The sequence below is a fragment of the Pelophylax lessonae genome (assembly GCF_965119305.1).
Source record: "Pelophylax lessonae genome assembly, chromosome: 9".
NCBI classification, from domain to species: Eukaryota; Metazoa; Chordata; class Amphibia; order Anura; family Ranidae; genus Pelophylax; species Pelophylax lessonae.
In genome coordinates this window covers 7382469-7394719 of record NC_138776.1, presented here as the reverse complement: position 1 = coordinate 7394719, position 12251 = coordinate 7382469, and the positions used below count along the sequence as shown (strand labels likewise).

Genomic DNA, 12251 nt, shown 5'->3' with positions numbered 1-12251 from the left:
GTGCTAAAAAATATGCACTGTCACTGTACTAATGACACTGGCAGGAAAGGGGTTAACACCAGGGGGCGATCAAAGTGTTAAATGTGTCCCTAGGGGGTGCTTTCTAAGTGTTTGGGGGATAAGAGGATCCCTGTGTTCATAACTGACAGAACAGTGGTCTGCCGTATTTACGACAGCAGACCGCCATTTTGTCTCCACGAGAAGCGATTGCGGGTGCCCGTTAGTTTTAAAAACATATTTTTGCATTGATACATGTCCCCCAGGGCAGTACCCGGGTCCCCATACATTTTTTATGGCAATAATTTTCATATAAGTCTTTAAATGAAGACTTTAGATTTTTCTTGTTCATGTCCTATAGACTTTAATAGAGTTTGCATGTTCACTAGAACTTCTCCTCTGTTCGAGATGTTCTTGCGCCAACCGAACAGTGGGGGGGGGGGGGATGTTCTGTCTGCCCATCACTAGTGATCAGTGGACAGATTGGAAAACTTAGAAGGGGGGGGACCTGAGTATATACACCTATCACCCCCAAATGGTCAATAAGCACTAAGCCCTGATGGCATGTGACTTATTCAGGACATTCAGTATGGCCACCCTAACATGCACACGCATCTACAAATCCGTCTCATACATTAGAGCGAGAGGCTTTCTTCTGTGGTGGGCTGGTTCTCATTGGATGGGGGGGATAATAAATTCTCCCTAAATATATTTTGCATGATCTCCCCAATAGACTGTCTCAGCTTTTGCTTCATATCTTTCCCCATGAAGACGTAGAGTATTGGGTTGATGCAACTATTAAACAGGGCCAGAGGCATTGAGACACAGTCCAGGATGTCCAGTACCTCATTGTCAGTGTATAGCACGATTAATCCAAGGATGTGGTAGGGGGCCCAGGTGATGAAAAACACGATAATAATAATTATGGCCATCTTGATGGTTTTTCTTCCTACTTCAGAAAATCTGATATTTTGTACTTTAAAAGCCAGATGAATGTAACAGATACAAATGATAATAAGAGGGATCAGAAATCCAAAAATTGCACATATAAGATAGATTGGCTCCATCATGTGAGGGTCTAAATTACACATGGTCCTGTTATCAGAGGTGTCATATCTTCTGTAGATTAGGTCAGGCAGACACATCACGGAGGACAACATCCAAATAGCCAAGCATATCATCCACGCCATTTTGATTCTTCTGTGATTTCGGGCCCACACGGGACGGACAACCAGAATCCATCGGTCAATGCTGATAGCCACCAGGGTGAAGACACTGGTATACATGTTAAGGTAAACGATGAAGGGTGAAATCTTGCAGAGGACAGGACCGTACAGCCAGTCTTGGTAGAAGGACTGCACTATTAAGAATGGAAGACACAAGCAGCACATGATATCGGCCAGAGCAAGGTTCCCAAACCAAATGGTGGTCACGGTCCGCTCCATCTTCACTCCAGTAACCCAAAGCACCAGAGCATTGCCGGGGACACCCACGAGAGCAGTGATAGATAAAACCAGGAGAAACAAGAAAGGCTCAGGGCTGTAAATCATGGTTGGTTCCATTTCACTGCTGACATTGGACATCTTCTTTACCTGTAAAGACATCAAGAGTTACTTCATCTGTCTGATAATTATTCAATTCCATATCATTGTAAGGAAAATAATGTAACTTCTAGTATAAAAAAAATGTGTATATATATATACAGTATATATATATATATATATATATATATATATATATATATATATATATATATATATATATATATAAACACGCATACACACACTATATTACCAAAAGTATTGGGAGGCCTGCCTTTACACACACATGAACTTTATTGGCATCCTAGTCTTAGTCCGTAGGGTTCAATATTGAGTTGCTCACCCTTTGCAGCTATAACAGCTTCAACTCTTCTGGGAAGGCCATCCACAAGGTTTAGGAGTGTGTCTATGGCATAGTCCCTCTTTCCTCCTCAAGTCCTCATTTGTCCCTCATTTTGGTCTGATCTATATAGTTGTATATAAAATGCACATTTTATCTTCCAAAAAGTGTTTCCCAGTGCTAAACCTTTTATCCAATTTCTAAACTGCTGCATTTGTAAATTTCAAAAACCAATATAAAGGAATAGTAGTGGTAAAAGAAAGCACGTGTGTGCTTAAATAATCTTTTTTTGTATAATTCTCCTTTAACCACTTGCCGACCGCTCACATGGAGCGTACTGCGGCAAAGTGGTTCGTTATCGTCCAGCGACGTAGGTGTACGTTGCTGGACACCTCCCCTTGTGGGCGGCAGGCGTGTGCCGCCAGAGGCTTCCTGCTGTATTCAGACACTGCAGGAGTCGGGCCAGGGGAGGAGAGGTGGTGATCACCGCCGCTCTTCCCCGATCGTCGGGGATCGAGTGAGGAGATCCGCCCGCTTGTGTAAACAAAGCGGGTGGATCTCCTAAGTGACAGGCAGGGATAGATTACAGGATTCAGCATAGCTCAACCTGCGATCTGTGTCTGTGTCACACAGTCACCTCCCCCCACACACGTCAGTAAGCACCAGGCATACATTAACCCCTTGATCACCAATAAAAGTTCACCCCTTCCCTGCCAGTGTCATTTTTAGAGTAACAGTGCATATTTATAGCACTGATTACTGTAGTAATGTCACTGGTACCCCCAAAAGTGTCAAAAATGTCAGTCAAGGGTCCGATCTGTCCGCCGCAATGTCACAGTCCCGCAAAACAAATCGCACATCGCCGCCATTACTAGTTAAAAAAAACAATAAAAACGACATAAATTTCCCGTAGTTAGTAGCTGCGATAACTTTTGCTCAAACCAATCAAAATACGCTTATTGCAATTTTTTTTACCAAAAATATGTAACAGAAAACAAATTGGCCTAAAATGTTAAAAAATTTTGATTTTTACATTTTTTGGGGGGGAATTTCATATAAAAAAATGTGAAAAATATTGCTATTTTTTTCAAAATTGTTGCTCTTTTTTTGTTTATAGCGCAAAAAGTAAACATAAATTTAGTATAAAATTAAATAAAACATAAAGGACATAAATTTAATTTGGGTACAGCATCGCACAACCGTGCAATTGTCAGTTAAAGTAACGCAGTGCCGAATCGCAAAATATGGCCTGGTCTGGGGTAAAATCTTCCGGTCTTAAAGCGGTTAAAAATACGCTCATTGAAATTTTTTTTGTCAAAGACATGTAGCTAAATACATTTTGGCCTAAATATATGACAAAAATTTAATATATTGGATATTTTTTAACTGTCAAAGTAGAAAAATATTGTTATTTTTTCAAAATTGTCGCATTTTTTTATTAATATCGCAAAAAATAAAAAGCGCAGAGGTGATCAAATACCACCAATAGACAGCTCTGTTTGTGGGAAAAAAAGGACGTAAATGTTGTTTTTGTACGGCGTTGCATGACCACGCAATTGTCAGTTAAAGTCGCACAGTGCCGAATTGCAAAAAGTGGCCTAGACGTAAAGCAGGAAAATCCTCCAGTCCTAACCACTTAAGCCCCGGAAGATTTTACACCCTTCCTGACCAGACTCCTTTTTTCAACTTGGCACTTTGTGACTTTAACTGACTAATTGCGCGGTCATGCAAAGCTGTACCCAAACGAAATTTATGTCCTTTTTTTCCCCACAAACAGAGCTTTCTTTTGGTGGTATTTGATCCCCTCTGCCCTTTTTATTTTTTGCGGTATTAATAAAAAAAGAGCGAAAATTTTGAGAAAAAATGACATTTTCAACGTTGTCTTTTAAAAAATATCCAATATACTCAATTTATGTCAATTTTTGGCCAAAATGTATTTAGCTACATGTCTTTGACAAAAAAAATTTCAATGAGCGTATTTTTATTGGTTTGCGCAAAAGTTATAGCGTCTACAAACTATGGTGTAAATACTGAAATTTACGCAGCTTTAATTTCTGATTGCCTATCTCATTTCATGAAGTGCTAAAATGGCAGGGCAGTTCAATCCCCCCCCCAAACTACCACTTTTTGGAAAGTAGACATCCTAAGGAATGTCCTGAGAGGCATGTTGAGCTCATTGAATATTTCATTTTTTTGTCCCAGGTGTTTGAAAAATGACTAAAAGAAAAAAAAACAATTTTTTTACACAAAGTTGTCATTGAAATTATATATTGCTCACACATGCCATGGGTATATGTGTAATTACACCCCAAAATATATTCTGCTGCTTCTCCTGAGTACAGGGATACCACATATGTGAGACTTTTTGGGACCCCGAAACCCAATCCCCACCACCAGAATTTCAAAGGGCGTACATTTTTCATTGCATTTTCTCACTACCTATAACGGTTTAGGAGGCCCTGAAATGTCAAGATACCACAAAACCACCCTAAATGACCCCATTTTGCAAAGAAGACACCCCAAGCTGTTTGCTGAGAGGCATATTGAGTCCATGGAGTATTTTATATTTTGCCACGAGTTTTGGGAAAATTACAATTTTTTTTATAATTTTTTTTAACACAAAGTTGTCACTAAAAGATAAATTTCTCACACATAACATGGGTACATGTGGAATGACACCCCAAAATAGATTCTGCCGCTTCTCCTGAGTATGGGGATACCCCATGTGTGAGACTTTTTGGGAGCCTAGCTGTGTACGGGACCCCGAAAATCAATCACCATCTTTAGGTTTTCTAATGGCGTAAATTTTTGATTTTACTCCTTACTACCCAACACAGTTTCGGAGGCCCTGAAATTTCAAGATAGCACAAAACCCCCCAAATGACCCCATTTTGGAAAGTAGACACCCCAAGCTATTTGCTAAGAGGCATGGTGAGTCCATGGAATATTTTATATTTTGCCACAAGTTTCGGGAAAATTTCATTTTTTTTTATCACAAAGTTGTCACTAAATGATATATTGCTCACACATGCCATGGGTATATGTCAAATGACACCCCGAATGCAAATAGCTTAGGGTGTCTACTTTCCAAAAAGGGGTAATTTGGGGAGGGTTTGTGCTGTCTTGGCATTTCATGGCCTCCGAAACTGTGATAGGTAGTCAGGAGTGAAATCAACAATTTACGCCCTTGAAAAGCCTGAAAGTGGGGACTGGTTTTCGGGGTCCTGTACTCGGCTAGACTGCAAAAAAGTCCCACACATGGGGTATCCCTGTACTCTTGAAATTTCAGGGCCTCTGAAACTGTGACAGGTAGTGCAGTGGTAAAATCAGCAATTTATGCCACTAGAAAACCTGAAGATGGGGATTGGTTTTTGGGGTCCCGAACCCAGATAGGCTCCCAAAAAGTCTCACACATGTGGTATCTATGTACTCAGGAGAAGCAGCAGAATGTATTTCGGGGTGTCATTTGACATATACCCATGGCATGTGTGAGCAATATATCATTTAGTGACAACTTTGTGTAAAATAACAAAAAAAAAAAAAGAAATAATAATTTTCCCGAAACTTGTGGAAAAATATAAAATATTCCATGGACTCACCATGCCTCTCAGCAAATAGCTTAGAGTATATGTCAAAAAGGGAAGTGATTGGCGCTGCCAGGAAAGTAGGTTAATGGGAAATCTGGGTTAGGCTGCTATAGTTCAAGACCAAGTTCAACACATGCAAATGCACATAGAATGTATGTGGGAGTGAGAACTATATAAGTAATAGGATATAAAAACACAATGGGTGTGTAATATGTGTGTGAAATTAACACTAATCAATAAATAAATAATAAATGTGTTCAATACCTAGTCTGCTTATTGAGACTCAACATAAATATGCAAATATATGTAAATGTAGGTATAAAAATATAAAAGCATATAAAGATAGTATTAATAAATTATGGTGATATAGAGAGTTAATGTGCAAAGGTGCTAAAAAATAAATATAGTGCACTAATCAAACTAAATAAGGTGCATTCCGAATAGTCATAACCATCTATTCAATAAAGTGCAACTGCATACTCATAAGCAATGGAAATAAATAAGTAGGTGAACTATGTGCATCCCACACTGGTGACAATATAAACACTAGTAAATAAATAAGTGCAGCCGTGCAAATAACTATATAGATTATGAAAGTGAGAACCATATAAATTCAAAGGCTCAAAAAGCAGGTTCTGTGTATTTTAAAATTGTCCAGAAATAGTGCAATCTGAGCTGGTACAGAAATCATAAAGTTCTATAGTCCATATAAGGATGGAGTAAGGTGCTCTTTTTTTCTATGAAGCCGGGAGTGCAGTGAGTGGTCGGAAGATAGGGTGCTCCCCCTCTCCTGGGGTCCTGTGCTTACCGGATGTCCGTACCCCTACAGGGGTAAATGGCGGGTCGATAACAGGGATCGCTCCCATACACCGGCAATCTGGTTCCATCCTATCCTTCCAATTACCGCTCGTATCCACTCCTTGCTCCGGTACACATAGGGGTTAAAGCATCAGGGAGAGAGCTCCAGTACAATTCCCGGGTATATGAGAAAGGGGAAAAACAGAAGCCTCCGATAGTGCAGGATTGCCTTTAAAACTTTTATTTAGATTCCAAAAAAGACATGTACTCACATAAAATCAACATGCAGCGCATCCGTATGGCATAGGGTCCGCAACTACCTAGTTCGCGGTGCACGCCTGGGATCAGCGTGCGTACCAACCGCCGGATATGCGTTCCTAGCCTCGGGATCGTTCAGACGGAAGTGATGTGGTCACGTTCTCTACGCATTTCGTCAATACATTTTTTTAAATGAATTGCACAAATACACTATATTATACCAAATTGTTTGGTAAGATTTAAAAGATGATCTTATGCCAAGTACATAGATACCACACATGACATGCTTTAAAAATCGCGCACACCTGTGCAGAGGCAACAAACTGCATACATTCTTAAACGCCTTTAAAATTATTTACAGATTACCACTTTAGACTTACAAAGGAGGTCTACTGCAAGAATTACTGTACTCGACCTGGCGTTCGCGGCAATACCTCACATGCATGCTGCAATTGCGGTATACATATGACACTAGACCAACGCTTGCGTACGCCATTGTGCGCAAGCAAGGGGGGACAGGGGTGGCTTGATTTTTTATTTTTTATTTTGCTTTTTTATGTTATTTTGACACCTTTCCTTTCATTTTTTTGTTTAATCATTTTTATTGTTATCACAGTGAATTTAAATATCCCCTATGATAGCAATCTGTAGTGACAGGTTACATAGTTACATAGTTAGTGAGGCTGAAAAAAGACACAAGTCCATCCAGTTCAACCTATGATGTGTGTGTGTGTTTGCTTTTAACCGTACATTGTATACCCCTGTATGTTGTGGTCTTTAAGGTGTCCATCCAATAGTTTTTTGAAACTATCAATGCTCCCCGCTGATACGACTGCTTGCGGAAGAGAATTCCACATCCTTACTGCTCTTACAGTGAAGAACCCCTTACGCACTTTAAGGTTAAACCGCCTTTCCTCAAGTTTTAGTGAGTGGCCACGTGTCTTATTGTATCTCCTTTCTCTGAATAGTTTGTTCCTTATGCTAGGGTCGCCAGTACAGTATTTGTACATTGATATCATATCCCCCCTCAATCGTCTCTTCTCCAGAGAGAATAGGTTCAGTGCTTGTAGTCTTTCCTCATAGCTGATGTCCTCCATTCCCCTAATTATTTTTGTTGCCCTTCTCTGGACTTTCTCCAGTTCCAGCACATCCTTCCTGAGGACCGGTGCCCAGAACTGGACAGCATACTCCAGATGTGGCCGGACCAGAGTCTTATAGAGTGGAAGAATAATCTCTTTATTTCTGGAGTGAATCCCCTTTTTTATACAACCCAGTATTCTGTTGGCTTTGCTTGCAGCGGCTTGGCATTGCATGCCACTTCCAAGCCTGTTGTCTACCAGTACCCCCAGGTCCCTTTCCATCCTAGACTCACCCAGAGGTTCCCCCCCTAGTGAGTAACTTGCTTTCTGGTTTCTGGCCCCCAAGTGCATTACTTTACATTTTTCTACATTAAATCTCATCTGCCATGTAGTTGCCCACCCCGTTATTTTGTTCAGGTCTGCTTGCAAGATTTCCACATCCTGCATAGAAGATATTGGCATGCCTAATTTAGTATCATCTGCAAATACTGAGAATGTACTAGATATCCCCTCCTCTAGATCATTTATGAATAAATTAAACAGGATTGGTCCCAGGACAGAACCCTGGGGGACCCCACTTTCCACACCCGCCCAATCAGAGTACTCCCCATTAATCACCACCCTCTGGACTCTCCCCTGGAGCCAGTTCTCTATCCAGGTACTCACCTTATGGTCCATACCTACCTTCCTTAGTTTGTACAGTAAGCGTTTGTGGGGAACGGTGTCAAAGGCCTTTGCAAAGTCCAGATACACCACATCCACAGGCTTACCTTTATCTAAGTGGCAGCTCACTTCATCATAGAAGGTTAAAAGATTGGTTTGGCATGAACGATTTTTCATGAATCCATGCTGATTACTACTTATAATACCGTTTTCATTACTAAAGTCTTGTATGTGGTCCCTTATCATCCCCTCCAAAATTTTGCAGACTACTGATGTTAGGCTGACCGGCCTATAGTTACCCGGGATATATCTCGGCCCCTTTTTAAATATTGGTACCACGTTGGCTTTTTTCCAATCAGCTGGCACCATACCTGTCTGTAAACTATCCTTAAAGATCAAGAATAATGGTCTGGCAATCACCTGGCTGAGCTCATTAAGAACCCTTGGGTGCAAGCCATCCGGTCCCGGGGATTTATTTATGTTAAGTTTCTCTAGTTTAGCTCTAAGTCTATCCTCTGTTAGCCATGGCGGCACTTCCTGAGGTGTATTATTTAGTTCGGCCTTACAAGCTGGGTTCGTGTAGCCCCCCGATTCCTTTGTGAAGACTGAAGAAAATAATTTATTTAACACTTCCGCCTTTTCTCTGTCCTCAGTGGCCATTTTTCCTTTATCATCTTTTATGGGGCCAATGTGTTCTGGCCTCGCTTTCTTACTGTTTATATACTTAAAGAACTTCTTGGGGTTCTTTCTACTCTCCTCCGCTATATGTCTCTCGTGTTCTATTTTAGCCGCCCTGATTTCGTCTTTACATTTCTTATTACACTCTTTGTAATGCTTAAATGCTGCCAATGACCCCTCAGTCTTGTACTGAGGTACTCTTTTTTTAAAAAATTGGGGTCTTTTAGACTCTTGATCTCTCCTCTGACCTTAACGCATCTGACCACACCAAAATTGGTGTGATAAAATACTTTCCCAATTTCCCAATGGCGCTGTTTATTTCTGGCGAAACAGAAGTCATGAAATGCTCGTAGCTTTCGGTATCTTAGGCCATAGAGATGATTGGAGCCATTCTCATCTCCAATTAGCTCTATGGTTAGATAATTCAACCACCAGCTACACTCTTGGGTTAACCGGTGGTACAGGAGAGCCCGAGAAAAACCACGGAAGGTGGCGGTTGGGGGGGGGGGGGGAGTCCCCTCCCACTGCATGTAAAAGCAGTCTAGCGGCCAATTATCCGCTAGGATTGCTTTTACATGTAAGCCGACCGCTGGCTGTAAAAAATGATACCAAGATGATGCCTAAATCTGCAGGCATCATCCTGGTATAACCACTCAAAGTCCAGAAACGTACCAGTACTTTGCTGGTCCTTGTTTGGCATATAGTGTAGGTTTTTTTTTTTTTCATGCAGCCTGTGGGCTGAACGAAAAAAAAGAGAACCTATCAGAAATCAGCACAGGAATAATGTGTAGTATTTCCCATGATTAACCGCCCAAACATCCACCCACTTAATTTAATGACGGGTATACATGACACTATCCACGTATACCTAAATAGTATTTTAACTGCAGTGCTGAAATCAGAAAATCACCAAAGCGCTGCCAGCAAAGGTATCCATATATGCTGAGCGCAAACGTTGTTTGTGTCAGAATATATAAAATCGATGTGGCAGCCGACGAGTACCTACAAGAGAAACAGGTCACAAAACAATGAAAAACAAACAAAGTACAGTAAAAGTACAGTAGGAAGAGTAGAAGAACATATAAAATGACTGACACAACAACTGTTTTTGGATTCTTTTATTTTTCTAACTGTTTTTTCTCGATTTGCGACTGCGATTTTCCTGCTTGGGTCTCTCAAAATGTCGATAGCCATCCAACATCTTTTGAGACCCTGTGTTTGTGTGCCCTACACTGTGTCGTGCTTTACCCTACACTAAAACTCCACTAGTGTATGGTAGCGCTCAAAACATTCCCCGATGCAGAGACCAGGTTGGTCAGGACATTTGGGACAATAATAGCGGGTGTCACGCCTACATCCGCGCCTGCTACAGACACAACATCTTCTTTGGGGTCGTCTTTGGGTAGGGGTACTCGGGAGGACATGTGGAAAATGTTTCTCATGCGCCTGGCTAACTGAATCTGGAAGGGGAAGTTGGGCAGGCATGCCTCCTGGGTACAGGTAGGCAAGGATGATCGCTTCCTGGAATTCCCGGAAGGATCCAGTTCGTCCTGACGCCCTGTATAGGACAAAGGCGTTAAGCATAGCCAATTGGAATAAATAAACAGACACTTTTTTGTACCAGCGTCTGGCTTTACGGGCAACTAAATACGGCGCCAAAAGCTGGTCGTTAAGGTCCACTCCTCCCATATTAAGGTTATATTCGTGGACACAGAGGGGTTTCTCCATAACGCCAGTTGCCGTAGGAATTTGGATCCTCGTGTCTGCGTGAAGGGAGGACAGAACATAAACATCCCATGTATCCCTCCACTTCACTGCAAGCAATTTGTCCGTTTTCAAGCAGGCTCCCGCCCCGACTAAGGCGGGAATTTACAAGTCGTTGGGGGAAGCCCCAGCGATTAGGTTGCCAATTTGTAATTCAGAAAGATAACTAAATAGTGGCACGCTTGTGTAAAAGTTGTCCACGTACAAATGGTACCCCTTTCAGGATAAGGGTGACACCAAGTCCCAAACTATCTTGCCGCTGCTCCCTATGTAGTCTGTGCAGTTGGGGGGTTCCACACAGCTATCTTTTCCCTTATAGACCCGGAAACTAACTATATAACCTGTGGCCCTGTCACACAGTTTATACAGCTTGACCCCGTACTTGGCACGCTTGCTGGGAAGGTACTGTTTCTTAGCAAGGAGGCCAGTAAATTTAATCAGGGACTCGTCAACGCAGACAACTTGTTCGGGGGTAAACAAGGCTGCAAACCGCTGATTGAAGTGGTCTATGAGGGGCCGAATTTTGTGGAGCCGATCATATGCATGGTCTCCCCGAGGACGACAGATTTCATTGTCGCTGAAATGCATAAATCGCAGAATTTGCTCATATCTCGCCCTGGACATGGAGGCAGAGTACATGTGCTTATGGTGAAGTGGGCTAGTGGACCAATATAGCCGCAATTCACTTTGTTTAGTTATGCCCATGTGGAGGGAAAGGCCCAGAAAGATTTTAAAATCGGAAACCGTTATAGGATTCCAGCCGAATGGTCTGGCAAGGGGCGAATTTGGGTTGGCGGCGATGAATTGTTGTATGTATAAATTTGATTGATCCACAACAGATCCGTAAAGATCTTCCGTGAAGAACAGCTCAAAAAAGTTCAGGGGCGTAAAACCAGCTGTCTCCATGTGGATTCTAGGTTGGGCAGTGAATGGGGGAAGTATGGGCGCTTTAATATCAGAGGGTTTCCAATTGGAATATGCCAGTGCATCAGGGAGGGCACTATGGGCTCTACGGGCCTGTCTTCGAATACGCGGTGGCTGCGGGCCACTACTCGTGCTAGCCACCGCACCAGCTTCAACTGCACTTATGGGACTCGCCACGTCACCAAGTGTTACTGCAGTTCTGGTTGTACAAGGTCCAGGTTGTACTAGGCCGCTGGCACTTGCCAGGTCGCCAGAAGGATGAGCGGCCGTAGTAACGACACTAATAACGAGCACCCTGCGATTTCTGCATCTCAACAACTCCAGAATGGAGTCAGGTATGCCTGGGTCTAAAAGGGACCCATCCATCGTCAGAGCTATCTGTCAGGGAGCCACTGCTGTCATCAGGTTCGTATACTGACACTAATTCTGTCAGTGTAGCTTCCCCATCGCTATCATATGGCACGGCCAGTATATTATAAGCCTCTTCACCACTGTACAAACGTTTGGACATTTTTGTAACTAAATTTACCTGTACAGTGATGTTGACTCACAGGTAATAAAAGCACCTGGTTGTCAAGGACTATTTCAAGCGCTACCAAAAAAACTGCTAATGCTAGCAGGG

General features: G+C 42.1%; 1 protein-coding gene across 1 annotated transcript in view; it reads right to left on the bottom strand.

Moving 5' to 3' along the window:
• Positions 1-632: 632 nt before the first annotated feature.
• LOC309563248 (C3a anaphylatoxin chemotactic receptor-like) overlaps positions 633-12251 on the bottom strand; it is a gene marked incomplete at its 3' end in the record, with an annotated part of 76374 nt that continues 64755 nt past the window's right edge. Inside the window, exon 2 of the mRNA XM_082267648.1 lies at positions 633-1589. Within this exon, the coding sequence (XP_082123774.1) occupies positions 633-1580 (948 nt within the window). The 5' untranslated portion in view covers positions 1581-1589. The remainder of the gene's footprint in view (positions 1590-12251) is intronic.